Genomic DNA, 27,526 nt, shown 5'->3' on the forward strand with positions numbered 1-27,526 from the left:
AGAGGCTGATCGACTATATGTCTCCATCTTGTTTAATGCGGTGATGACCTGGGTCCATCCTCGACATGGTCTTGCATCTGACGAGGAGTCACCTCGCTTCTATCTCTTCCATGTAATGGCGGGTGTCTTCTACCATCGTCAAGAACTTGAGCATCTACTCAACAATTTGACAACCTACAGCAACACAGTACATGCTGCTTAAACACAGGAATATCCTTCATGCTAATTTGCCATTTTTGACTGGAAAGATTGCAAGGTAGCAACCCGAGCAAAATGGCCCTGCCGTTTACTTTTCGGCCACAACTCGGACAAATGACGGCTTGCACAATATTATACCAACACTGAAAGCGCTGTTCTATTACTATTGAAAACTTGTCGTGGAACAAGAGAGCAAACTCGAAAAAGCTCGTGCTGCATCTTTGACGGACAGCAGCATGGTAGATAGTCATTTGCATGACGGCCTTCTCTTCGTGCCAATTATACCTCGCTTTTGCATGCTCATACTCAGTCCTTTCTAGATTTGGTGGACGCCAAATTTAAGGACAAATGCGGCTAAGAGTTATCGAAGTCCGGAGACAGTTGCATTGAATTAGCAATGGAAAGCTCAGCGATCTGCTAGAATCAAGACGAGATCACTTTCGAATGACCGTGCTTTTCTCATATGGACCAAGATGTGTGGATGATCCTGTCAAGACCCTCGACTGTCTACAAACAGGAAAAACGTATCTAGCCTACAGCCGATACGATGGTGCAGCGTTCTAGTTTTTGGAAGAAGGGATTGCCTTTCAATCTAATCACAGTATCGAGGCTATCAACAAGCTAGCGCTGTTCCACTTACATCCTTCGGTGATCCTGAAACTAAGTGGTAGAGTGTGGAGAAAAGAAAAATGGAAGGTCGTTGGCATACTTAGCAAACCCACTTCCACCGAGACTACAGAGAGCAACGTTCAAGCTCTGTCGCACACTATATAACAACCGACCACAAGTTCCGAAGTTCCGGAGACTAAGGTTGACGAACAAATCCTCTTGCCCGAAGAAACAGACTATTTAATTCAAGAATGGTTTGAGTCAGTGTCCTTCAAACCCGAGTTCAGCAAAGCTCTATATAAACATGCCACCTCACATCGGCAGATACTGGCTAATCACAGGGCCTAAATGCTGTCACTCTTTTGGCTTACGCGAAGCAAATCGTCACATCTATCGAATAAGAAGCCATGTGGACAGCGGTCAGATTGGATCCTGCGTAAAAGTCGAAATGCAGTATCTGTGGCTCACAATTGGAGCTTTCCACAGACTTCAAAGGGGCATCCGACGACAGTGACATACTCGATAAATTCTGGAACTGGTTAGTTCCACCATGCGCATAATACATTCGACGCAATGCTCCAGTAAAAAAAGAACCTGCCAATTCACAGTGATTGACCTTTCCTCGAACTCACGCACTTCAGTCGCTGCCGATTGACCGGTTCGATCACTGCGTTGGCTGTGATGCAGTTCCAAAAGAAGCTCTATCAATCTTATTATCGGGCTAATGGTCAGAAAACGGTCGAAGAGAAGACGCCAGGCTTATATTTGACTAGAAATATAGTCTATTCTCTCGACAGTGACTGGCTAAGGGAGAACACTGTGTCATGGCATCTTATTCGGCCAAGTTGACAAGACTCGTCCTACTCTACCTCACCATGTCGGAACGGTGTTCTACTTTTACTCTACGAAGGCTATGATCCAACGAATGTTATATAGAGGTATCAAGCTTATAGCCAAGGAATATTTTCCTGATGATCGGGAACTGATGTCTTCCCTCTGACTCGGGTTTTGGAAGTTGCGACTCCGAAAGCTGAAGAACAGTAGTCTGGGTTGTCTATCTGCACAAACCCAAGTCCTGAACATGAAAAGGAAGCATTTACGAACCACAGGAAGCCACGAGCCACGTTGGCTAGTCAATAACATCTCTACTTCTTACATCATGACTAGCCACAAGGACAGGGAAGCCAATTTTCCATATTGATGTCCTTCAACCCGCTTTTAAGGATCCCAGGCGTTCGTCAACTGCCTTGATGTTTCTCCGCTTACTTCTGCTTGTTAAGCACTAAGCTGACGGTCGGGCTTGCGTTTTTGACGGACGAAAGTCTCAGCGAGTGGTAGTTCTACTTGTCTACGCTCCATTTATCTTGCTAAATTGCTTGATTGATCGTTGCTGCTTGGAAGGTACAGCGACCTGCTTGGAAGCTGCTCAACTCCTGTTTCGATGAGCCTGGTTGATGCTTCTTTATCTTCTCTTTATCTTCCTGGAATCATGCTTGCTATATAGAACCTCCAACCAGCCAGCGCGCAGACAAAACTCATCCGGCTCCGTCCTTTAAAGAATCATCGATACACGCGACAAAAATTTATAAAGCGGCCCTTCAGACATTTTTTATAATCTATAACTTGGACAGACACGTTATAATCCCCGCTTAGTCGCCTGCGAAGGAAAAGCCGCGACCTTACCCGCTATGAATGGCAAGTTGGTACACTGGGCCTTCTCAGCGCCTTTTATCGACGCAGCATTAGCTGTTGTACACAGCAACTTGGTATCATCCGATCATTGCGAATTGGCGTAGGCCAAATGCATTACCTTTAAAGGTACTAAAGTACCATATCTCAATGAACGGATGGCCATGCCATATATCATCTCTACTTAATGTCCGCGAAGAAAAGCCGCGAACTTATCCGCTATTTGGTGGCAACTTGTTAATGGGCTTTCTTAATGTCCTTTTAACAACGCAGCGTTACTATACGCAGTAATGTTGAATTATCCCATTACTGCGAAGCAACAAGGGCATGATCTTTAAAGGTACAACAGTACCGTATTCCGGCAGTAATGTGGGTTCATCCGATTACTGCCAAGCATGCTTGCACACCTAAAGGCATGATCCATAAAAGTACCATAATAAAGATACGTCATCGACCGAACAAACGGTCTTTTCCCTATATGATCTCTAGAGGCTGAGATAGTCATCTCGAGACTCGCTTCCCACTACTTATGGTGTTTTCCCTCAGGGCTTATTGATAACGGGGCTTATATTTACGACTTATCTTCCTAGTCCCTGGGACGTACGTGGACGGAGCATGAAGCTACAAGCATGCTTACAAGCTGTCGATACTCTTTTCCCTCCATTCTAATATCGAGGACAAAGGGGGTACCTAGCACATGGCGTGTCCGTGCAACTCTTGACGCTAGAACCGATGTTCCTAAACATCTGCATCTTCTCCGCCATCCTGTTGGGTACCTTCTATCTTTCATCCGGTACGTTTCAGTTAATCTTTGAAAGCGTATATGGCTTCGAGCTATGGCAGCGACGGTCTTTGTTTCCTGAGCCTGTTCGTCGGGATGCTCTTTGCCATATTCTCGGATCCTTTCTGTCGTCGCAACAGAAAATGGCAAACGTTCTAGCTACCTTCCGTGCTTAATGCGGAGAAAGATGAAATATAAAAAGTATTTCTTCCACTTTACCATGCCAAAGATTAAGGCAAAACGCAGGATCCAGAAACATAGCAACCATCATGATTAAGTGATGGTACCTGTGGGAATAGAATGGCGAATTTCCCAAATTGAAGCGCCGTGTTACTTATTGCATGGAGATACCGTTCGGCATGGATTATTGTTTCACTTTAATAAGCTCGACTGGCTCACCTTTGGAACGGTCTAGACACCTACAAGGCCCAAAGAGCCTTGGGTCATGGTCATGTTTACACGGCTAATTGAAACATTTCGCACACTACTTTATCTTTTTATCTTTGGATGGATAAATTGCAGAAACCTCATATACTAGACTGGGGGTTCGCGGTGCCTACTCGACGGAGCGGTGAGAGTGAGTGGTCGGGGATAAACGCATGGCGTTCTTTATATAATGAAGGCCTGCGCAAATAGCCTCATATGAGGTCGTTTTCTCAACTCGATCTGCGACTTAGCGTCCCTTGATCCAAGCCAGTCAAGACGATAAACAACGGCGGTCGCTGGGTATATACATGGTATACCCCTTTCGGGACGGTCCTTCTATTGTTGATGTTGCCTTTTATGAGATTTACCTTCTTTTCGAACTGCCCGCAAGACTCCACTCATCCAGGGCCGCGGTTTACTTATTTACTATACCAAGCAATATGAATGGTGACTTACGATCGCTTCCTTCAGTTTGGGGGTCCAATGTCTAGTTCATACGCTTCTTATAAAGGGTATAAGGACTTGCCTAAGCGAATTATAACGACATTACAATGATTAGCTCCTCATATCTCGGTGCGATCTACTCAACCGGCATACACGGTCGTCAGATAAATGACGCAGGAGTTCATGGAGTTGGATGCATGGCTAGCTTCCTCCAAACATGTCTTTCCAGAAATTCGAGTCAAGACAAGTGAAAGCTTACAGACTTGTCTATCTCTTTGCCCCCTGAAGGACATGGACAATAATTGAAGCGACCCGTCTGCTTATCAGACTCCCATCGTGGTGCGACTTACCCAGCCCTTTTAGGTGGCATGTATGATCGTCGGGGCTACCACTCGCAAAAGAGCTTATACTTGGCTGAATTGACCGACGGAAAATTACCATCAATAAAGTCTTTCCAACAACTGAGCTCAGATGAGGAAGAGTCTTCGGACATATCTGTCCGCGCTTTTGCCCTCTTATAAAGGATGTTGGGGGCGTTGCTACAGACAATAGGCATCTCTAGAGATATCTGTTTAAGAGTTCTAGTATGGTCCACGCCACACGATCATCGACCGACCATACTTCTCAACTCTATGTAAAGGCTACTCTCAGCATCGCACCACCGTTATTTTATATCCTTTGACTTGAAATTGTTTACGGTTTCATCGGATATCCTGCATATTCGTTCGGCACCATGACTCTCGCCGAGGAGCTCCGCTCGAGGATTTCGCGGGCTGTCATTGTCTATCTGGCATCATGCCGACGCTTCTCATAACTATCTGCCGGTGGTGTTGAATGGGAACGATATCGTCTTATTGAAAGCTATGGATTATAATAGCGCGAATGATGAGATGGGGGGGACTCTTGGAATAAAGTTGCATGTATTATTCGACTCATAAAAATGAGTTGACTTATTCGTATTGAAAAAGAAATAACATGAATACGAAGCTATAAATAAAGTTATTAGACTTCGCTTCTTCTACTTTATCATCTTAGCGATGTAGTATGATTGATTTCAAGTAGGTCAAAGGCCACCAAGAAGTAGGGGTAACTCAAATGTTTCAACGAGGAATAATATGTAGAAGCTATTATTCCTATGAACCAAACTATTCCATCCTGAACAAACCTTCCGAGCCCCTCTCATTGCAGAGTTCTCAGATGATGATTAGTGATGGCTACGATCATCCTATTTCCCTAGGCCGTATGGCTCGAGAGACTCCTGCATCCTCGTGGACATCTCGCCTCACATGCGTTGCCAATGAAGTCTGACATTTAAGTTGATCCGCTTCGGCAGAAGTGGGCACCATCACCTCAAATGATTCGAGGAAACTCAGATCGATCCCCACAACCTCGCGAAATGGCCCAAATAGGAAACTTTCATAATGCGGATAAGCTACATTAGCCTTGAAGGGACATATGGCCAATCTAGGCAGTCCCCTTAGGGGTAATCTATCTTCCTCTTTAGGCCAAATTGCGAACCTGTTGGTCTATGCGACGTGGACCGGCTACTCTTTTTTATAAATGGCAAGGAATTTTGACTCACGCTCATTTGGAAATCTGCAGTTTTGGCGTATTGTTGATAGTTATATAAAGTCCTCTTTTCCGAGCTCGAGATTGTTTAACTTGATATAACTGTTCAAACCGGCCTATTCCAACAGCTTTCGACACCAATTATAAATTTTCTTTCTCGGTCACCTCTTGTCACCTAAATCATGGCATTCAACCGTATCGCTGTCTATGGTCACCGTGGATTCGTTGGCTCTCGAGTTGTCCCTGCTCTAATTGCCTCTGGAGCTCCAATCACTGTTCTGCACCGCCCTAGCTCAGACACTTCCAATCTCCCAGAACATGTGAGAAAGATTGAAGTCGACGTTCTTGATGAAGACGCTCTGGTTGATGCCTTGCAAGATATAGACATTGTGATGTTAGTCAAGAGCTACTGCGCATTTATGACCTTTTCGGATCTATGCTAATTGAATTTTGTCTCAAAGTTCTCTTGTTGGAGACGAAGGAACCGACAGACAGTATGGCTTTGTGAAAGCCATCCCTAGGACTAAAGTCCAGCTGTTCTCCCCTTCGGATTTCTGTCTGCGGTATTGTGAGCAGGGAATGCGCATGCCCTGTATGAAGGCAAAAGCGAAAGTCGAAAAGGCTTCTAAGGATGCTGGGATTCCAACTACCGTCATCCACGTAGGAAATTTCGCTGAATTCACCTTGAGTACAACGTCAGTCCGTCAACCATGCACCCGGGATGTATTATGCTGTAACTGATTTTCTACAAAAATTATAGGGCAGTGGGTGTTGATTTGCAAAATAATATATTAGTATACACCGGCAACTCTGCTCGTGAAAGAGTCACTATGTGGTGCGTTAATATTTTCACCCAGAGACTCCCTTGATCTAAACCCCCCCCCCCCCCCCCCCCCCTTTGGGTGTGATGATTAAGCTAACTTCCTTGTAGCACTAAGGACTACGTAGCAGCTGCATACGTGGACATATTTACCACCAGACCTATACACACCATCCAGAACCGGACTATCACTTTGTCAGAGCTTGCACCAACAGGCATGGAAATTGCTGCGATCATGAAAGAGAAGAACGGCAGGGACCCCTCTATTACGACACGAAGCTTAGAGAAAATAAATCAAAGGATTGAGGATTCTCTCAGCAAGGAGAGTAATCTCGCTGTCCCAGCCTATTGCCGCAAAATGTGGGGAACGGGAGAAATGATGAAGATGCTCCCCGATAATTTATGGGAGGTTGAGGGCTACAGGAAAGCAAGTTTAGAGGACCTTGTCATAGGAGGAAAGTTGGATAGCTATAGAACTCTACCTGATCATGTATTGGAGTATCTTAGAAATATGCTCTGATTACAGACCAGTGGCAGGTGGATGGTGGTCCTCTTACAGCTTTCCTTTATGCATGTTCGTCCAACTTGTCTCGTCAGCATCAAATGAGGACACTAATCAGATGAGTGGGACATCTCGAATATATACATTCACTATGTGTTTTCCGTTTCTGGACAGATCGCGAGGGTCCGAGAAGTTCCAAGGTTTAGGCCTTAAGACTGCGACAGTTGAAGACATGATTAGATCCAAACAATCTGTTTCACCATTGCTCTGCGCGGTCTAAATGGATGCTGAATGGAATCGGGATATCATATTCTCTTGTAGAAGCTCCACCGTGAAGTAGTCTTTGGTGTCCTAGTTAATTTTTGCAGATCAATAAGGATTGTGAGAAGCAATGGATAGTTTCTGTGATTTTGGTGGCCGTTAACTACATGCAACTACTACTGAGTAGTAGTTATTATTGCTCTGTTAATATACAAGCCGGTAATAAATGTCCGGAATAACTATCCCAAGTAACCAGAAGAGCTCAGCAACAACGGCCTGGCCGCTACACACACGCCTGCACCTTCTGCTTTGAGACATCATCTCTCATTATCGTCTAGTATCGGTCTGCTTCATATTCTGCATCTTATTCTTCGCTTCGTCAGTGGCAACCATCACTCTCAATCATCAGAGGTATTTCCAAAAAGCTCTGCAATACTCGCTCCCAACTCCTACTCAAGTTGACTATCCTGGATAGAAGCAATTACCATGTCTAGGAGGTCCCATCATGAAAGTTGGAAGACCAACTGAATTGGATAGTTATAGTCAAGACTATTTTGTCATCAGTTTTTCGTAGCTGACCTTAGTATCAATGTAGTACATATCATCAATACCCAACAGGCCCCTTGAGTCAAGTACCGAACCTGTTGACAGGAAAATGATCGCTCTAATTGTACACGAGAATTCTTCTTGGTAGAGAATACCTTTGTCAAACGAATTCCAGCTTAAGAGTTGTCCTAGTATTGCTGTTATTGTAATCTATAGGGCACCGTGCAAAAAAAAAAAACAAAAAAAAAAACGGCCCTCATTCCACGTACACTGGTAGAGGTAGACCCTCAGGCAGATTATCCCAGTTCCCATAAGATGAGCTGTAATATATCCCGGATTGATTGGTGGATAATGTTCTAGCAGCATTTGCTCGTTTCTTTCCTTGTTCCTTGTTTCTCCATCTGTATTAAACGTATGATCAAGGAAATATACTATGTAACTTCAATGACTTCGTCACAAACTATATGCGTAGTAGAATGCAACGGTGTTTTATCCCTGATGTAGTCACCAGCTCAGCGAGGAACTCAGGCTTGTAAGTTAGGTGTCCATCTCGCTCAACGACCTTGAAAGGAAGGTCCAGTTTGCGGGATAGGGTAACCCCTGTAGTGTATGTAGCCTTTAAAAATCTAAGTATGGCCAGATTGTCTTTCGTGAACAAAATAGCTTCTATTTTAGCATCGTATGCTTTTTTTTATAAAGACACCCTGCTGTGACTTGCAAAGTGTCGTATGCTGTCGCGTGTGTCTTGGTATTTCTTCACTAATACTGTTCATTAGTACTAGGTTAGATTTTGTGGGGAGGCGCATGCCATACATTAACTTATTTAGTGAGGCAACTGTTGAGGTATTCTTTACTGCCACTTAGTGTAGATTAGGCGTAGGACAGTAGGGAATACCATTACGAAAGGTCCTGCAGGGACGTGATTTGGTATGTTCATTTGCATAGATCTTTACACATTATAGTTTATTATTTCGCTTTAATCATCAGTCTGGCAGTGGTAAGCTGTGGAATGATGTAGCTTGGTTCTGAGCTTACTTCAGATAACTATACTAGAGATCGTTTAACCATTTAGGATCATAATTACTGATAATTACTCTTAGTATTTCCCTGACACCTTATTACCAGTCGTTCTAGGAGGGCTTGGGCTCACTAAGCTGCGATGCAATTGTCTCAGCCTGCAATAAAAGTGGTCTGTTTGATAAATGTATTTGTGAATGAGCACACAGCATTAAATTTTCGCCGTCAGGTAGTGCCATGATGATGTTAATGGTGATTGTATGGAAAGATCTGTTAGGAGGTATGATACGTTGTAGGGCTTCTGGTTTTTTCTCGATACTTGGTCACGCAGAACCGGGAGTATGGCTCTCATCTTCGCTCGCTGCTACTCTGAGTAGGGTTCATCCTCCTGTCTTCGGTTCAATATCGTGTTTGTAATTTGGCTTATTTCAGGAGACACCGTGTCAAAATGAAAGATGATGTGGATAAATATGTCTCTGTTTTACGACTTCTTGATCTCATTTCTATTCAAAAGTCAGTCTATGGGTGTGTGTGGAGGCTCCTGCGGATATGGTGGCTTCGCCGATGCGGGAGTTTTGATGAAGATGGTAAGTTGCTTAGCTCGTGGTGGAGTTGTCATTTATCTATGCTTGGAGTCGAGGATGGGCTATTCAATTATGTTGTCTCAATTCAATTCTACTAGATCTATATTTGATTCAACCCATGCTTTTAACTCGAAGTTGCATTCACGCTCTTTGACCTTATTGGATCCGGGCTATAGGATGCTATGCTATATATGCAGTGCTTCACTGTGTGAAGTAGGATGTGGCCTTGAATACTGTCAATTCCCTCAAACTCGCAGAAATTAAGGCATGATTGTTTGAGATGGAGTCAAACTCGATATTGCAACGTAGTGGACAAGATTGAGCCTACGATGGTCTACAGGGCACCATAAGAACACTGCTACATTAATGTGAAGTATTGGAACATGTTAGATATTATGTATTGATTTCTATCCTCCCATTCGGGTTACAGCTAAGGAAAACTCCCCGTAGGGTAGAAACCTTGACCAGGACGATACAGAGTTGTCAATCTGCATATGTAATCCCCAACCACCATCAGTCTCCCTATGAGATGGTTAGTACCGGTATGTTGTGAAATCTGTTCTGGTTCACTAACCTATCGGCTGACTCTCCTCGCTTCTCTGCGGGGTGGCACTCTTTGTGTTTTCGCCAGCCTGTAGAGCCATCAGTACTAGTTGCAAAACAGTGGCAGGACTACTTACAAGCTCTGTCACTTACTGGGCCTGCCACTGTGCAGGTACTCGCTCTTGGTCATGTCCCCTCCTGTGTATGGTAGATGCCCCAGTAGATATCAACCGGGATATCCCAGCGCTCGATGACTGCCTTGTTTTAGCCATAGCCATATAAGAGAGATGTTGACAGGTATAAATGGCAGGCAGTTTAGTGCTGGGCTATTATAACAGTCAGCGTATGTTCCTCCCTAAATATGACAAAAGGGCACTGACATATGCACGGTAGAGGCTAGCCTGACGTGCGGACGATGTTTAACCAGCCTACAACAGTTAGCTCTGAACTCAGCCTGCTGACAAGGTATGACATACAAGTTCTGTCACTTACTGGGCATGACCGCAGCGCCAGGCATCGAAACAGGAGGACAGATAAAAGAGGAGGAAGGGCCGATGGTGGCCAGGAATGGGGAGGAGAAAAAGGATGGGTGGAAGGCACTGATTACGTTAGAGAGGCATGATATGATGAGCAAGAGGACTAACCAGAGCATTTCCCTTTTGGAGCTAGCCTGCGTGGTGGGCTGAGTGTTTTTAGCCAGCCTGGTGACTGTCAGTATAAGAAACAGCAAAGCATATGGCTGTGACTCACAAACTCTGTCGCTTACTGGGCCTGCCCACGGAGCGGCTTATGCTCAGAAAGGAGGTGTTACGCAACTATCCCTGCTTTATTGTTCAGTTAGTAGCTAACTGCCTTGCCATCACACAAGCACCACCAGAGAAGCTCTGATGTAACCCATGCTAGACAAGGTCAAATCCCTCAGTATGCCCACCAAAAGAGCCTAGACGGCGGTCAGCCCAACCAGACCTGAACGAGCACTTACCCAAGCAGCATGTTCATAAGATCGCTCGAAGCAGAAACAGGGAAGGAACGACGGCGAGGAATACCTGTGAAGAGATGGCGGTTAAGCAGATTAGCAAAGGCAAGGAAGGTTGAAAGTGGAAGGAAAGGGAGGAAGGAAGGAAGAGAGAAGGATAGAAGGAGAGAGAAGAGAAAGAAAGAAGGAGGAGGGGAAGGCCGTCATTATCGCCAGAGAGACTAGGCCGAAGACGGGCATACAGACACCGGCAGGGAAGGAGCAGATGCAGAACTGCGACTTCCTCTTCGGGAAGGTTCGAGCTGCATGAAGAGGCGGGAAGACTGCATCCAAGCCGGGATGACACTCCAAGGACGAGCAAGTGCGGTCAAGGTTGGACAATCCATCTGGTATCGGTCCCTCGCAAAGTCGGCTGCCTTTTGAACAGCATCGTTAAACGAACGATCGATCTGGTGTCAGCTTTAGAAGAATCGGGTAGACGAGCGTCAAGTCGGAGCATCGGGTATCGCAATCCATGTCAACGGCGTAGTCACGGGTGTACGGGCATCGACGGTTCTGGCAACGTAATGGCAAATTCTCCGATTCGTAGGCGAGCTATGTTCCTAATGAGGTGGGCGGGAAGGCGACGGTGTGGATAGCTGGAGTTATATCATGTCAAGAGAGTACGAAGTCGGGGAAGAAATCAGGACGGAGCCGAGCATCTTATATTCATGCTATTTCTATGTACAGGAACGACAATCCATTCTCGTCTCAGAAACTTAAACTTGCTGCATGAAGCACGTCGGTTAGGCCGCAGCCAGCAAACCCTACTTCGAACTGCCAATCCCATTCCATCTTCGAGTGGCTCCCAGCGGTGAGGTGGAAGCCCACATACCAAACAAATAAAGGGTATCACGGAAATATGAACAACAAAGTGCCTCACGAGAGCACCCACTCGCCAGTCCGAAGCATCGCATTGCCCTGCCAGGAGATGGGAATCCAACAGGCCAAGATCCGGGCTGCGGTGTGCGGCGAACAGCTGTCGGCTGGGCGCCAATCTCAGCCACGTGGCACATGACCCAAGTAAGCGATGCAACTTGGCGATAAAGAAGGTAAAAGTCGGAGGTCGAAGACGAAATGCAGCTTTTATTAGAAATGACGTGGTCTGCGCTTTTCCCCTCAGTGGAGATGAAACCATGGCCCTTCCCTTGCGCCTGCGTGATACACCGCTGTCGCCAGGGGCAGTACCCGGCGCTCACATTGGGCAATCAGATGCAAGCTGGCCATACTCTGAAACCACGCTGTGACAGGGCCCTTGAAGCTCCACTGGACAGACGACCGACCAGAAAAGGTCGGTAATACCTGAAACAGCCGACCGCGGAGTTGATGTGAGGCTGATGTTGGGTCTTCACAATCAAGCAACCTTACGGCCAACGTTGCCAATGCCGCGGCCAACCACACTGATGATCACGTCCCCATTCTCATTCTCACCACTCGCGTCTCTCAGACCCCAGCCCGGAGCACCGAACTTGGTCAGGTCCCTGGCCAGCTGGATGGTGCTCTCCTCGGCGATCACGTCCCGACCAACTTGGATTCGTCCAACATCCTCCGATCCCATCGTCATCAGACCCAGCATGGTCGGAACAGCTGCAGGGGCAACGCAACCTCCCTTCGAAACGGCCTCGAGTAGCTGGTAAGCACATCGCTTCCCAATGTCTTCGGGCGCCTCGCCGCCTGCGGGAGGCGACGCCACATCGGCGGAGAACAGGCAGCCAGTAGACGACTCAGCGACCAACGAGAGTCCGAAACCAAGACCAATCTTCTTTTTCGCGGAGGGGTTGCTCTTCTCGGGGGCAGGCACGAGCGGCGCCGACGACACATCAGAGAAGATATAGGTGTCAGGGACGAGTGGGTTCAGAACACCACGGGCGGTTTCGATCATTCTTGCGTTATTGGATGCGGAAACACCGACGGAGTAGGCCACACCGCGGACCTTCTTGATGCGACCGGCGTTCATGAGGTGCAGGGTCTTTGGCAGCCGGAGCTGGTGGCCAAATACTAGCTGAACTTCTCCACCACCGCCTCTGCCATTGGGTCCAGGGTTCGATCGCCGTAGGATGCGCAGCTCGATGTTGTTGAAAATTCCAAATTGGTTGTAGAGAGGGAGAATGGCAGTCCGTACACTGTCCACGGACATGTCACCAGTCGGGGTGGATGAGGTGATCACACCTGGACCAGTAAAAAGGACCTTGATGGGCGCCTTGGAGAAGGGTGCCAAAAGGCAGAGCGGCAGCAGATAGTAACTCACACCACGATTGCACCCAGCAGGGAGCTCGTGCCTGACGACACCTCCGCTGCTCGTGGCCACGCCTGGCGAACTGCCTGTAATGAGACCAGGCTTATAAACAAGGATGGTACCGGTGTACGAGATCTCCATCTGGGAGCCATTGGTAATGGACTCCAGGAGACGGAGGAAGGAGATTTCATGAGGAGCGAGACCGGGATTCGTAGGGGACGAAGGACGGATCTGGGAGATTTGAATCGTGCGGCCGGTCAACGTAGCGAAGACGAGACGGTACACGAAGTTCTTGTGGGAAGTGAACCGAAGAGGGGGTTGAGACGTTGACGCCATTGTAGCTGTACTGGAGACTCTGCGAAATCTCCGTGGTCAATCAACAATCTGTAGATCGAAAATCTTCGTCGGCGCCAGATGCTCGCCTGGACCGCAAAAAGCGAATCGAGAAAATCTGCCGGGGCGGAGTTGTTCCGGCGCCGAGCGCGGCGTTAATCCGCGGCTATCTCCGGGACGGATAAGGACCCTTCACCGGATAGATGTGATGGGTTGGTTGGGTTAATTTGATCTGCATTTATAATCACTTGCTTTCTTCGATTTTATCTTGGTTTTTCTCAGCATCTTCACTTTATCAATCTACAATACTATACACAGAGACAAATCACATCGTCATCATGCTTCCACCAGCACTGAACATCCCCAAATGGTACAGTAGTCCACCTCCACATCGCCACTACAAACTACCACTACTACTACCCCTCCCCCGCATTACTCCTCTACGAACAAACACACGCAACACAAGCCCACCCTCTCCCACATACAGACATCAAAAACAACTAACTAACTAAACTATAACAGGCTCGAAACCAACTCCCACCTCCTCCAACCCCCCGTAAACAACTACTGCGTCTACCACCCCTCCTCACCCGCCACACAAGGCTACACAGTAATGATAGTGGGCGGCCCCAACGCCCGAACAGACTACCACATCAACACGACGCCCGAATTCTTCTACCAATATAAAGGCTCCATGCTCCTCCGCACCGTCGACGAATCCACCACCCCGTCTACCTTCCAAGACATCCCGATCCACGAGGGATCGTTGTTTCTGCTGCCGGCGAACACGCCGCACTGTCCCGTGCGGTTCAAGGATACGGTGGGCGTGGTGATGGAGCAGCCGAGGAAGGAAGGTGCGGTGGATGCGATGAGGTGGTATTGTCGTAACAAGGATTGCGGGGAGGTGGTGTGGGAGAAGAAGTTTGTTTGCACGGATTTGGGAACGCAGGTTAAGCAGGTTGTCGAGGAGTTTGCGGGCGATGAGGAGAAGAGGACGTGTAAGGCTTGTGGGGTTGTCGCGAGGTCGAAGTACGAGGAGGGGGAGGTGGTGCAGCCTTAGTTGTAGGACTCCTTTGGAGGAGGGGTGGTTTGTTGATTGGGGAGCTGGTTAGTCAAGAGTCGAGTGGGCGATGTTGTGATGAAGAGATACCCTGTTGACGATATATATGGTTGGTTGGTTGGATGTAATAGTAGTTGTGTAAAAGTGTCTATTGTCTGCTTTCCAAACTATTTACCAGTAGTATGATGCTAGGTGTTTGCCGAGGCAGGGTATACGAGGAAAGTGGATTCTGATTCGAATGTATAATTAAAGAGGTATCAGGCACAGTTCTGGACAGGGGAATATAAAAGATAGAGAAATAGCCACATAGCCAAGAAGCCGCTGTGACCAAAGCAGGCAAGTAAAACAGTCTAAAGAATGTGACACAGAAAAATGAAAAAGGCTAGTAGAGTAGTGGCACAGGAATGTAATGCAGCCGCTTTGAACAATCAGCAACCCTTGCAAAGCGCGCTATGCGGTTTCATACAGCCAAGGTAGAAAAGAAAGACCAGAAAATGCCAACATGATTATGTCGTTTGTGATAGAACAAGAAGAAGGATATCCTGAAAATGTGTTTAGACATAGTGCGCCTTGAACAGAAGAATACCAGAATGACAGGTCCACTAAGCCGACATATAGGACACACATGTCAATCATCGGTGCACGTAGCATCATGACCATTCGGTCATTACGCTGCCATGAATCTCATGCATCGGCATTCCGCTTCCATCAATCATCAAATGGACAGTCAATGCTCTCGTGGCCATCTCTCTCGCAAAGAGCACACCACTTAGACTCGTCAACGACGCCGCTTTCCTTACCGCCAACAGGGCCCAAGGTTGAGGAAGAAGCGGACAAGTTCGCTTCTCTTAGTCCCTCCATCACAGCATCACGACCCGTTTTCTGAGGAGTCGCCTCCTCTTCATGTGAGGATGTGGATGGTTCACCCGTGGATTCCTCTGGAGTTGGCTTTTCATCCACAGAGCTGTCGTCATGGGGTGCCTCAGCAGCTTCAGGGACCTTCTTACTTTCTGCGCCGAACATGTTGGTGCAGGTCAGAATATCGTGCCCTCCGGTTTCACAGATCTCGCACCACAAGGAGCCACCGTCCTCCGAGCGGCCGTCTGACTCGTGCATGGTCTCCAGACGATGATGAGAAGCATCCGAAATACCGCGGTGGCGGGTAGAGTAGGCCTGATATTGTCCCTCGTGCGGAGGCAAATCTTGCCAGTCGTGGGGAACGACTGTGCGGTCCGAAAGCCGATGCGCATGGTTGATTCCATGGCCGTTCGTAAGCTTCCCATTGACGCTGGGGGACTTTTGGTGGTTGGGCGACGAAGAGACCGCGGAGCCGGGAGCGTGTGTTTCACCATTCAGCTGCAACTGCTGGAGCTCGCGTTCTAGTTCTTCAATGCGGTATGTCTTTCTTTCGGCGATGCGTTCAAATTCCTCGACACGTTGTTCCAAGTGAGCCACATGGTCGGGATCATGGTTCGGCGGGCTCGTTCCAAATCCATTCTGTTGCAGGGCATGCAAATCTGGGTCGCCACGGCTCAAGGAGTGGATGATTGCTTTTAGACCACGGATTTCATCATCCTTCTGCTCTAGTTCCTTCGAGTACTGCGGCCCATCACTAGCTGCATGGGAGTCCTTGGAATCCCGCTCCTTCTGTAGTTCGAGCTTTGTCCGCTCGACTTCCCCGCGCAAGAACTCAACTTCTGCCCTGGCTTCGGCCTCACCACGCCGGGCGTCCTCCAGACCTTCTTCGAGCTCCGACACCAATTCTTCCAATTGCTTGAGCTGTCGCGCAACAGCCTCGACATCCTCCCCGCGGTCCTGAAGCTCTCTATTTTGTTGCATCAATTCGTCCAGGCGCTGCTCATAAACTCGCTCCGTCTCGGAAGCAGCGATCTCTAAAGTATCCAAGGTGCTTCGGAAGTCGGCGCGGTGCAAGTCAAACTCGGCCGTCAGCTGAGCAATCCTCTCGTTCCTTTCACGCAACTGGGCCCGGATGGACAGCGAATCTGACCCCTCCAGTTCCTCCAGAGTTCTCTGAAAGTCGGACAGGGTATGAGCTTGCTCATCTAGCTGCTTATCTCGGTCGAGAAGTTGGTTCTCTAGACTCTTGATGTGATCCTTCAGCTCTTGCACCTCTGCTGCCATCGCTGATTGCTGCACTTCAGATACTCTAGATGCCGGACCATCATCCTCTGTGCTCACCCGGCTGACTCGCGAGGGAGGGCGGTCAGAGGCGCGCGACGGGGCTTTGATTGGACTGCGGGGGTAGGTGCTGGAGGGAGCCGCGCGGGAGGCTGAAGAGGGCGTGCGTAGCCCGGTCAAGGTGAGCTTGGACGGCGGAGGTCCTCTAGGAGATTCAGGGCGGGGGAGGGAAGGGCGTCGGACGCGTGGTGGGCGCATTGCGGGACCAGGGCCAACGGACTTGCTGAAATTGACCGGTCGGGAGGGGGTTGGAGGGCCGGTGCTCACTGTCGAGGTCGGACCAGACGAGCGCTTGGTGACGTATTTGTTGTTGTTCATAGGCACAAAGATCCCTGAGCCGGGGACAGACGTAGAGAAGTATCGCCTGCCCTCGACATCTCCATTGTTTTTACCTCGTCTGGCATGCTCCGGCGCCAGCTCAATGCCTGCAAACTTTCCCGGCTTGCCCGCAACACCTCCCAGATATTTGACCGTCCCAAACATACCCCCGGGGACATTGACCAGGTCACCCACCTGGACGTCGTCGAGGGGCGCCATAGCGATGGGGGGAATGGGACGACTGGTGGTGCGCTAAATAGAGGGGGTGGTGGAAATGAAGTCGACTTATACCGCACGAAGGAGGGGGAGGGCTTTTAGAGAACTGCGACGGCGGGATTTAAGGAATGCGTTTAGAAAGGGGTGGTTGCAGAAGTAGTAGGGAGGTTGGAAAGATGACTGATCATAGGCCAGTCGTCATGGTGTTTGCTGGATGCTGGGGTTCAGCTGCGAGGAGGAGAGGCTCGGAGGGTTTGTTTCCTTATGCCGTCCAGCGTTTGCCTCAGTTGGGCAGCGAAGGACGGAAAAGAGAACGAGCCAAACCGTCCGGTGGATAGCAAGAGATGGACTAGAGTCTGAATTGTTCAGTCAGTCACTGCCTTAGGGAGTGGAAATACAGAAGCAAAACAGTTGCTAAGGTTGAACGGCCAATGCTGTGTCGTCATGCTAGCAGGGACAGGGGACCCTTTCACACCGTCTAGTTGGTCACAAGTTGGCCGTCAAAGACCAATTATTCTTCCATCTTCGCATCGCAGCGGCCTCGGCCACAATAAACACACGAACCATGGGTTGCTTCTTTCGGCGGGTGGCCTGCCCCACCGGCCCGAGTGGGTGTTATGTATTTACTGCATACATGCTCATACCTGCATTAATCATGCGAAACCGTTCAATCTGAGTATTCTGTATCAGTATGTACAGGTATGTATTACCCACAGAAAAGTACAGTTTACCACCAGCTCCTTGGCGGGCTGACTAACGCATGACTAGTGGATGCCTTTTCATGCCTCAGGTTCTCCATCTCACCACATCATCGACTGGCTCTCATTGCATCCACTCACTCACTAACTCCGCCTCAATTCAGTCCACGGATATCGACTCCGGTCTGAACACGCGGCTTCTAAAGTATTCATTAATCGGTTCTCGCTCTTCTTTCTTCCCTCAACCTCCCCCAATTCATCCTCATTCCCTTTCTCCTCTGGACCTTACTTTGTACATTCCATCTGCTCAAGGGCCTCGGATTATTTGCTCTTTCCCCTCTCCCTTGCTCCGCCGGCTTCTTCTGCTGCCTGTGCGCCTGCGCCATCGTCGGGGTGGATCCCAGCCGTCAGAACGATAGTGCCGCGTAGTCACCTCCTAGTCGCCACGGGGACCCCGTCCCTACAGCTATCGCGGCTCAATAATCAGCTTCCTGTAGCTGCATTGTGAATAGCTTCCTTTACACCGGCGTGCTCCTCCATCCACCATGGCGCAATACTTCTTCGATCTTCTCTACAACTTCACAGATTGCATGTGCTGTTTCCCTAGCACGCCGCAATTAAAGATCAACAATCGTAGCTTTAAATTGCTCCGACTCCTCGGTGAGGTATGATTGCCTCTGGCTAATGGTTTACTGCACAACACCCGGAATGCGCGATGCTGACGATCAACGCATCATTCTAGGGTGGTTTCTCTTATGTCTACCTCGTTCAAGACAAATCGACCTCGGAACTGTTTGCGCTAAAGAAGATTCGGTGTCCCTTCGGTCAGGAGTCCGTTTCCCAGGCGCTGAAGGAAGTGGAGGCCTACAATCTGTTCACTACCCAGAACAACATCATTCATTCCATCGACCACTGTGTGTCCACCGAATCCGGCTCGAAATTCCGCGCCGATGGCGGCGACGCAGGATCGAAGACGGTCTACATTCTCCTACCATACTACCAACGGGGTAACCTACAAGATGCCATCAATGCGAACCTCGTCAACCATTCCCGCTTCCCGGAGAAGCGCTTGATGGTGCTGATGCTCGGCGTTGCCAATGCGCTTCGAGCGATGCATCTCTACCGTGTGAAAAGCGGTACGGGTCCTACACGCAAGGCTAAAGCTGTGAGGAGAGAGGGTGCAGAGGAAGATGCGGACACTGCTATGCGGATGCCGAAACCGAAGCGACGCACCAGCCAAAATGTGGATGAAGAAGAAGAGAATGAGCCATTGATGGATGACGAGGTCACAATAAGTCAGGAGGGCGTGCAAGACGGCGATCTTCGCCCGTATGCCCACCGGGATATCAAGCCCGGTACGGCTGCTGCTCCTATTGTAGCTACTATGCGCTAATGTCTGCTTGCAGGAAATATCATGATCGCCGATGATGGCCGTACACCCATTCTCATGGATCTCGGATCGTTAGCACCCAGCCCCATTGCTATCACCTCCCGGTCGCTCGCCTTGGCCGTCCAAGACACTGCTGCTGAACACAGCACGATGCCGTATCGGGCACCCGAACTGTTCGACGTCAAGACGGGTTCGATTATTGACACAAAGGTGGATATCTGGTCGTTAGGATGCACGCTCTACGCCTGTCTAGTGGGCAAGAGCCCCTTCGAAGCCCGCAGTGAAGAGACAGGTGGCAGCTTGAGCATGTGTGTATTGGGTGGTGATTGGAGATTCCCCGACGAGAAATCGAGTGCGACCAAGGGCAAGGGCAAGGCCGGTGGCGATGATAGCCGCAAAGATAACGCGATGCAGATCAGCGCGCCCGTAAAGGACGTGGTCCGCAAGTGCCTGCAGGTGGAGCCTGCAGACCGGCCTGACATTGATGAGCTGATTCAGATCCTGAAAGATGTTATCAAGGATCTTCCTGAGGAGGATGACATTGCCAGTGGTTCAAGCTAGTGGGCTGCAGTGTCTACCTGTTTTGAGTCCTGTCGTGAGTCAGCTGGTGGGCCTGTTCCTGTCGGTTGAACTCGTGCGGACTTGTCTGGCCCTGGCCAGATTGTATTATACCAGCCAGATCTGCATATATCACCTCATTCTCTCTTCCTGCATGTTTCTGTCTGTGGTTATTTGGGGATTGTCATCTAAGATTCTCTGCTGTGGTTTCCAGATTCGTGAACTTGATACCAGAATAATATTAGCTGCTGGCGGCAGTTTGATTCAATTCCTCCTTATTTATTGGGGCCCAACCCGGCGTAGAGATGATCAACTTGGAGGTGCCCTGATATCTTTGATAAGATCTGGGGGCATCATGGGTTGGCGATGATCTGGGCTTGTTCTGGCCCATTCGTAGGAGTGATTCCGGCACACCAGATATCCCGAAATCCGGTCCAAAAGTGGGAGCACCCCCATTAGCCTGATGATATCCCCATTGAGAAAGTATGAATCAGATCATTATTCAACACAGCTGATAAGATAGCTAACTGAGTCCACCCGACGGAAGCACAAGGACTACGATGGCTCTGTCCAGCGTGATCCGTGCTGGAGGGGGGACATGTTTAAAGCGGAGTAGGTCCGTGAGCATCGCATCTGTCCCCATCGAAGAGAACGATCGGAGCGATGCACCAGTAACATCTGCTATCAACGGTCCTTTCCTGGACTTCCAATAAAGCAGCCTAGGCTAATCCCGATCAGCCTGCGAGACACGATTTGCCGACAGCCCCGCGCCTCGCTTTAGCAACTAAACCGGTTAGCGATGGATGACATCTGGATGGAGTTAAATGGGCCCTGCGCGGGGAAGTTCCATGCCGGACGGGTGGTTATCCAACTTATCCAGCTGTCGGCAATGGATCGATCTGCTGGAGGAGATAGCAGAGGTGGATCCCAGGCTTCTTTGGTTATCAGCTGGACAGAGCGTCAATTCAGAGCCAACAATTGAGCGGTTGTCAGTCCTGTCTCCTGGCTGCACAACGGAATGTCTTCCGCCTGCTTATCTGGTGGATGATGATAACAGAACCAGCTAGGCCGGTGGACCTTTGACGGATATCTATATGGACTTACTCTTTATCTACTAGCATTTGCTCGGAATTTGGTCTTGCAGCGGAGATGGCATATTTGCTATTTGCCGACGCTTTGACTTGATTTGTTCTGGTCGTTTTCGGAGTATTTCTGATAAACAGCCTTCGACCACCTCGCCTGCTGCTGTCATTGACGTTACATTCCTTTAATTCCTCCCCATCTCTCCACTCTCTATCCTCCTCTTCTCTCTTATGAACGTCTTGTGCGGTTGATCCAGTACCTACAAAATGACTCCAGGCCTCGATCGGACTGCTATTCCGGGCACCGTGACGCTGGTGGATTTGGAGCATGTCCTTGCCACCCGTCATGCGGATCGCGGCGATAGTGACATCGTTCTCATTCCGGAACCGTCCAATGATCCCGATGATCCCTTGAATTGGGCCCCATGGAGGAAGACCTTGTCTACCATCTGTGTGAGCGTGTATGTCTGCAGGATGAGTCTATTAAGTTGTGATCTAGTGGATGCGGGGACTAACATGGGACCTGCAGGTACACTCTGTTTGCTGGTATTGCATGTTCGGTCGTCTACTCGGTGCTCACGCAGCTCTCCGATGCAACCGGTGTGTCGGTTGATACTCTCAATGAGGGAACGGGGTATATGTTTCTGTTCGCCGGATGGGGGCTTTTGTTTTGGCAGCCACTAGCGCTGCAGTATGGCAAGCGTTTGACATATATACTTTCTTTGGTCGGCATCTTGGTATGTACCCTGGGAACTCATCACTACCAGAACTAATGTATTCTACAGGGAACTTCAATGTGGGGGTACGTTCTCACATCCGGCGATTGGCGTCTGTGTAACTACTGACTCTGGCAGTCCCTATATCCACACCAACGGCCAGTGGATCGCGCGCAGTATCCTTTCGGGTTTCTTCACGGCACCCATTGAAGCCCTCCCAGAAATAACCGTAACTGATGTGGTGAGTCATCGGATTCCATATTATCAGACAAAGCTGACAGTTCAGTACTTTACCCATGAGCGGGGAACATACATGGCGCTATATGCATTCTTCCTGGCAGGCAGCAATTACTTCGCCCCGGTCATCTGCGGCTTCATCGCCCAGTACCAAGGCTGGCAATGGGTGTTCTACTGGCCCAGCATTTTCTGCGCCTTTAGCATTGTATTCTTGTTCTTCTTCATGGAGGAGACGAACTACGTGCGCGAGAAGCCATCAGTCGCCGAGGTGACTTCGACAGAAGCTTCGTCGCGCACGTCCGAGCAGGGTGAGAAGGAGAAACGTCCTGCTGATGTGGCACAGCAGAGTGACACAGAATGCGGGGTGATATATCCGAAGAAGACGTATCTTCAGAAACTCTCGCTTATAGGACCCAGACTGCCGAGAAACAATATGTTCCGCCGGTTCTACCACACATTGTATTATCTGAGCTGGCCGGTGGTATTCTACGCGGGGTATGTTTGCCGCAACAGTGGTTTTATATAGCTAACCATAACAGGTTTTCCTATGGCTCATACCTTATCTGGTTCAATGTGCTGAACGGAACGGCTTCGATTATTTTGGGCGGCGCACCTTATAACTTCAGGTCGGTTGCTTCATTCTAAATCATGCATTATGCTAACCTGCATAGCTCTGCCATGGTCGGACTCAGCTATGTATCCTGCATTGTGGGTACGATACTAGCGTGAGTCTTCCGGAATCTTCTCAAGTAGATAATAAACCAACTAACATCAACAGCTCCCTCTTCACCGGCCGCTTCAGTGACTGGCTCACCCTCCGACTGGCGCGACGCAACAACGGAATCATGGAAGCCGAACAGCGTCTGTGGCCATTCGCCGTATGTCTTCTCCTCGTGCCAGGATCTCTCTTGCTCTGGGGCGTCGGCGCCGCGCACGAAGTGCACTGGTTCGGACTCATCGTCGCGATGTGTCTGCTAGCGTTGGCGAACACATGCGGCATCACGCTAAGCGTCAACTACCTGGTTGACAGCTACCGGGAGTTGAGCGGGGATGCGATGGCGAGCGTGATCTTGGTTCGGAATACCATGTCGTTTGCCATGGGCTATGGGTATTCCTCCCCTATCCTTTCAATATGGATCGTCACAAGCTAACCGTCATAGAATCACACCGTGGGTGAACCACCTCGGATACCAAAACTGCTTTATATCCGCTGCGTTCGTGGGCATGGCATGTGCAGCAGTATTCCTGGTGATGATCAAATGGGGGAAGTCGTTCCGAATGCACAGTCGCGAGAAGTATTGGCGAATTGTGGAGGAGAATTGGGTGAGAGGGATGGGGCATTAGCTCAACAAATGAAGTTCACCATAACGCCATACTATATAGTATACCCACACTCATAACGAATATATAATCCAACGAATACATGTCCCAGCAACATAAACCCAACCATGATAACAAATAATAGTAGTAAGTAAATGATCAACCCCTCCCCATCTTCCACCTCATCGCATACTCCCCCTCATACCTCGCCCTCATCATCGCCTCAAACCACTCCCTCTCCATCCTTGCCAACATCTCCTCCGCCGTTTCCTCTTCCTCTTCCTCTTCCTCCTCATCCACCCCAACATCTTCCTCCCTAATCTCCCCCTCCTCCACCTCCATCCCCACCTCCACCTCCCTCCTTCTCCCCCGCCCTTTCCTCCCTACTAGTTTCCTCCCCCCACCCCCGATATGAGAATGACGATGATATGAATCCCCCTCACACCCCCTAAGTCCAATAAACCTCCCAAACCTCCTCCTCTTTACCTCCAGCCCCACACCCACACCCTCACCGATATCCATATCCACATACCTCCCCTTCCCACCATCCCATCTAAGCCACGGCACAATCCTCACCGGATACCAGAACGAGCCACGCACCGGCGGATGCACCTGATGGAAATGCACAGCGAGTCTGTCCAGTTGATCCGACGTGAGGAGGTGGTATTGCAGTAAGGAGAGAGGGAAGTCGGGGTGTTCGTGGCCTGTTGTGCTGGAGACGAGTGGGTGGAGGGGTGTGCGGAGGTGGTGTAGGATGGGGGGGAGGTGCGGGTGGATTTTGGTTTTTCTTGTTTCACTCTTGGGGTTTTTTCCTTTGGGGGGTTGGGGTTGGGGTTGAGGGTGAGGGTGAGGTGAGTGTGTAGGGGGTTTTGGGGTGGAAGTGGAGGTGAATGCTGGTTTTGGGAGGATTTGTCGATAACGGGGGGTTGTTCTTGGTGGTAGTGGTAGTGGTGGAGGGGATGATGGTGCAGGGGGGATAGTAGGTGATACCGGAGTAGTAGTAGTAGTAGGTGAGGCGTGGTAGTAGTCCTCCGGAGATGGAGGATCGACGGATAAATACTGTCTGTGGTGTTGTCGTCGCATTCGGCGTCGTTTAGGTGCTGGTGCCGATGCTGCTGCTGCTGGGGATACTGCTGCCGGTGATGGATCAGGAGATGGTGATATAGTTTCTGAGATGCGACGCTTGCTCATTGTCAACAGACTCTCCGAGTTGGTAGTATATTATTGCCTGTCTGATTCCTAGAGATAGTTACTGGTACTTCGAGGAACAACGTGTAGTAATTATATACCTTCACTGCTTTGTTGATTGAATCTACAATGTACTTTGAAAGTACTAACTATGGAAAACTTGAAACGGGGGTCGCCGGTCCCTTGTCTCTGCACAATAGCCTCACCCGGTCTTTATTGGCGCATTGTTGCATAAAGAGATGGTATTTCCCGCCTCATCTTGCTCCATTGTCTATACCCACTTGGTAGCTACGTTATGGTGTAGTGCGAAACAGTAGCTACACCTGTTATAACGTTATAAAGGCATTGGACAATGCCGACAAAGCATCGCTAGATGAGCATATGACCTCGTATTCGGCTCCGTTGAATATACTACTAAACACTAATCTATACAGAACCAGTGTTTCAGCTGGCGGCCCCATCAAACGTCACTTGCTGGAGTCGTCGCTCCATCGACGCTTGCTTCGTCGTGCTAAACTCTGCAAACTCCCGCGATGCCGGCGGCAGTCCCACATACTTGTTGATCCAGTTGAGCACGGTGTGGTGCCACATGAGCGAGTTCTCCGGGTTGAGCACCCAGTGGTTCTCGTCCGGGAAAGTCAAAAACGCACTTTCAACTCCCCGCATCTGCAGCACGTTGAAGGCAGCAAGGCCCTCTGCGATCGTCAGCCGGTAGTCCAGCTCATTGTGGATCACCAGATGCGGTGTCTGCCAGTTTGCGGTGTGTCGAGACGGGTCCCAACGCTCCCAGTTCTCAGGGACCTTCCACAATGGGCCCTTGAGATCCCGCACAGGGAAGTAGAGCTCCTCGGTGGAAAGCATCGACGTCATGCTGAAAATTCCATCGTGGGTCACCAGAGCCTTGAATCGTCGGCCCAGTGGGTGCCCCTGGATCCAGTTGACCATGTAACCGCCAAATGACGCACCGAGCGCCACAGCACGGGATGTGTCGACGTACTCCAGGTTACTCTCAATATAATCGAACCCCTTCTCGAGATCTATATATGGCAGGCTGCCGTAGTTGCCACGGATCTCATCCGTAAACTTTTGTCCGTAACTGGTGCTGCCTCGGGGATTGGGCGTAACCACCACGTAGCCCTGCTCAGCAAACACCGCCGGATTCCAGCGCGTGCTCCACTGATCGCACCAGGCACCCTGAGGCCCACCGTGGATCAAGTAGGCTAACGGGTACTTCTTGCCCGGCTTGAAGTTAGAGGGCTTCACAACCCAGGCGTGGACAGGTGTGTCGTTCGCTCCTCGGTACCAGATCTCATCCACCTGCGAGGGCGAGAGTCCGAAGACAGCACCGTTGCGACCGATGGAGGAGATAACACGCACGTCGCTGGGAGACTCGGGATCGACAATGGACCAGACGCTATTATCCACCAAGCTAGTGCTAGAAATGAGCAGCTTTGTCGAATTCTTAGATGCGGGATAGACGTCCGTGACGTAGCCCGCATCAGTGATCTTCTTTAGCTTGTCCGGAGTCGCATGGAGAATATCAGCCATAGGAAGCTGGTACAACACGCCACGGCCATACTCCTCGACCTGGATGAACAAAGACTGGTCGTCATTCGAGAACGTCAGGCCAGACGGGCTGGAATCCCACAATCCCTCTCCGTCTGCGGAGGCAAACACCTCGATCATTTCGCCGTTCCAGGGGTTCGGCACATATAAGATACGTCTCTTATCCGACTCGTAACCGTCTTCGCGCATGGCGAGAAGAACAATCGAGCTGCCATCCGAAGTGAGGATCGGGGAAGACATGGCACCTTCGAGTCCCTTTACCGCGCAGACCTTGGCCTCCAATGCGTTCACGCCGGTCCATGAAAACATGGGGCAGTAGTAGCAGGAGCAAGAGGTGTGCGTGGCAGGGTTGAGGTCCGGATCTTTCGCCACGAAGACAATTGCTGACGGGCTGATATCAAAGTCCCCGGTGCCCCCGAATGGCGGGATAGGGGCCTCGACACCCGCAAGACCGCTCACCGAAATCAAGTTCGTCAGTCCTGACACGGAGTACTTGCCCGCTTGTCTGGTAGCTGGCGACAGAGGGGCGCGCTGCAGCAAGCCATACCAGATGGCATTCTTCTGCGGCTCGATGTACGAGTCCCAATGTCTGACGTAGAGCGACGTAAAGAGCTTCCCGGTGCTGATTGGCTTCTTTGCGTCATGCGGATTATAAAGCGTCCCATCAGGGTTAGCCTTACCAGTCACAGCAAAGCCGATCTTGCCCGGCTCGACGACCGTGACCTTAAGATCGGAAACTGGGCCAGGGACCGTTCCCGCCGTGTACGTCTTGTCTGCCTCACGTGCATCTCCCACAATAAAGCTGGTGTTGCCGTTGGCCTTGGCCTTGAGCCAAACCAGCTGGTTGCTGTCACCCAGCCACTGCGGGCAGCTGGCGCCGGCGTCGTTGGTGATCAGAGCCGACCGGCCAGTGGCAATATCCAGAACACGGATCTCGTTCGTTTTGGAGTGAGATTCGAACGAGTAGGTTGTCTGAGTGTAGACAGCAAGGGTGCCTGAGGCATTCGGAACTGGTCCGGAGCGCCTAGGGGCTCCGAGCAGAACCCTGACAGGTCAGCTTTAATTCCTTAAAATAGAAGAATTGATATTTGTAGATGAAATGATGAAGTGAGCTCTGCTGCTGGTATTGGTGATGGCTTACTCTGGAGTAAACTTCATGGATCGGATGGTCATGTCACCTGCATCGAAGAAGGGTCAGTAGCTGATCGATGAGCAGCGATAAGATAGGGGGGTGGATTACTGTTGCTGAACAACAAAAATCGATACGAATAGCCAGTGAGGAATGGACAAGCGCAGTTCCTCCTCGTGGCTGATGGATGTCAGACGAGTAGGTGTAAGAAAGATGGGGGAGAGCTGCAGGCAGATGAATGAGGTGAATGGGGACCGTGAGGGGAAGCAGCAGAAG

At 49.8% G+C, this 27,526-nt stretch overlaps 9 protein-coding genes across 9 annotated transcripts; 4 read left to right on the forward strand and 5 right to left on the reverse strand.

Moving 5' to 3' along the window:
* Positions 1 to 5,898: 5,898 nt before the first annotated feature.
* Positions 5,899 to 7,056, forward strand: BO83DRAFT_326210 (NmrA-like family protein; the record flags this gene model as incomplete). Its single annotated transcript, XM_025528034.1, has 4 exons — positions 5,899 to 6,110; positions 6,178 to 6,411; positions 6,477 to 6,551; positions 6,648 to 7,056. 4 exons carry the CDS (start codon positions 5,899 to 5,901, stop codon positions 7,054 to 7,056), a joined length of 930 nt encoding a protein of 309 aa, XP_025382323.1.
* A 2,797-nt stretch (positions 7,057 to 9,853) lies between these two features.
* On the reverse strand, positions 9,854 to 11,481 carry BO83DRAFT_394038 (uncharacterized protein; the record flags this gene model as incomplete). Its single annotated transcript, XM_025532995.1, has 8 exons — positions 9,854 to 9,968; positions 10,021 to 10,078; positions 10,143 to 10,187; positions 10,482 to 10,588; positions 10,634 to 10,690; positions 10,972 to 11,035; positions 11,208 to 11,377; positions 11,408 to 11,481. 8 exons carry the CDS (start codon positions 11,479 to 11,481, stop codon positions 9,854 to 9,856), a joined length of 690 nt encoding a protein of 229 aa, XP_025382324.1.
* Positions 11,482 to 12,250: 769 nt separating this feature from the next.
* On the reverse strand, positions 12,251 to 13,696 carry BO83DRAFT_190209 (RNA 3'-terminal phosphate cyclase-like protein). Its single transcript, XM_025526542.1, has one exon. The coding sequence runs from the start codon at positions 13,574 to 13,576 to the stop codon at positions 12,359 to 12,361; it is 1,218 nt and encodes a 405-aa protein (XP_025382325.1). The 5' UTR covers positions 13,577 to 13,696; the 3' UTR covers positions 12,251 to 12,358.
* Positions 13,697 to 13,844: 148 nt separating this feature from the next.
* On the forward strand, positions 13,845 to 14,925 carry BO83DRAFT_383416 (3-hydroxyanthranilate 3,4-dioxygenase). The gene has a single exon (XM_025532464.1). It carries the CDS (start codon positions 14,187 to 14,189, stop codon positions 14,631 to 14,633), a length of 447 nt encoding a protein of 148 aa, XP_025382326.1. The 5' UTR covers positions 13,845 to 14,186; the 3' UTR covers positions 14,634 to 14,925.
* BO83DRAFT_383417 (CAP-Gly domain containing linker protein BIK1) lies at positions 14,847 to 17,845 on the reverse strand (the record flags this gene model as incomplete). Its single annotated transcript, XM_025532465.1, has 1 exon — positions 14,847 to 17,845. A coding segment is annotated over exon 1 (2,024 nt), but the record flags the coding sequence as incomplete, so codon positions are not given.
* On the forward strand, positions 17,567 to 18,483 carry BO83DRAFT_403877 (uncharacterized protein; the record flags this gene model as incomplete). Its single annotated transcript, XM_025533658.1, has 5 exons — positions 17,567 to 17,569; positions 17,595 to 17,618; positions 17,736 to 17,865; positions 17,903 to 17,985; positions 18,229 to 18,483. 5 exons carry the CDS (start codon positions 17,567 to 17,569, stop codon positions 18,481 to 18,483), a joined length of 495 nt encoding a protein of 164 aa, XP_025382328.1.
* A 126-nt stretch (positions 18,484 to 18,609) lies between these two features.
* On the forward strand, positions 18,610 to 23,391 carry BO83DRAFT_403878 (putative serine/threonine protein kinase ENV7; the record flags this gene model as incomplete). Its single annotated transcript, XM_025533659.1, has 9 exons — positions 18,610 to 18,724; positions 18,838 to 19,419; positions 19,471 to 20,001; positions 21,372 to 21,547; positions 21,679 to 21,785; positions 21,880 to 22,051; positions 22,085 to 22,542; positions 22,826 to 23,155; positions 23,208 to 23,391. 9 exons carry the CDS (start codon positions 18,610 to 18,612, stop codon positions 23,389 to 23,391), a joined length of 2,655 nt encoding a protein of 884 aa, XP_025382329.1.
* On the reverse strand, positions 23,312 to 24,823 carry BO83DRAFT_458721 (uncharacterized protein; the record flags this gene model as incomplete). The annotated part of the gene is made up of 3 exons (XM_025537144.1): positions 23,312 to 23,750; positions 23,811 to 24,568; positions 24,762 to 24,823. The coding sequence occupies 3 exons, from the start codon at positions 24,821 to 24,823 to the stop codon at positions 23,527 to 23,529; spliced, it is 1,044 nt and encodes a 347-aa protein (XP_025382330.1). The 3' UTR covers positions 23,312 to 23,526.
* A 118-nt stretch (positions 24,824 to 24,941) lies between these two features.
* BO83DRAFT_383421 (oligopeptidase family protein) lies at positions 24,942 to 27,501 on the reverse strand. Its single transcript, XM_025532466.1, has 3 exons — positions 27,362 to 27,501; positions 27,263 to 27,299; positions 24,942 to 27,166 (listed from the first exon to the last, which is right to left on the reverse strand). Exons 2-3 carry the CDS (start codon positions 27,292 to 27,294, stop codon positions 25,000 to 25,002), a joined length of 2,199 nt encoding a protein of 732 aa, XP_025382331.1. The 5' UTR covers positions 27,295 to 27,299; positions 27,362 to 27,501; the 3' UTR covers positions 24,942 to 24,999.
* Positions 27,502 to 27,526: the final 25 nt, after the last annotated feature.

The sequence above is a fragment of the Aspergillus eucalypticola genome, assembly GCF_003184535.1.
Source record: "Aspergillus eucalypticola CBS 122712 chromosome Unknown BO83scaffold_45, whole genome shotgun sequence".
Lineage (NCBI taxonomy): Eukaryota > Fungi > Ascomycota > Eurotiomycetes > Eurotiales > Aspergillaceae > Aspergillus > Aspergillus eucalypticola.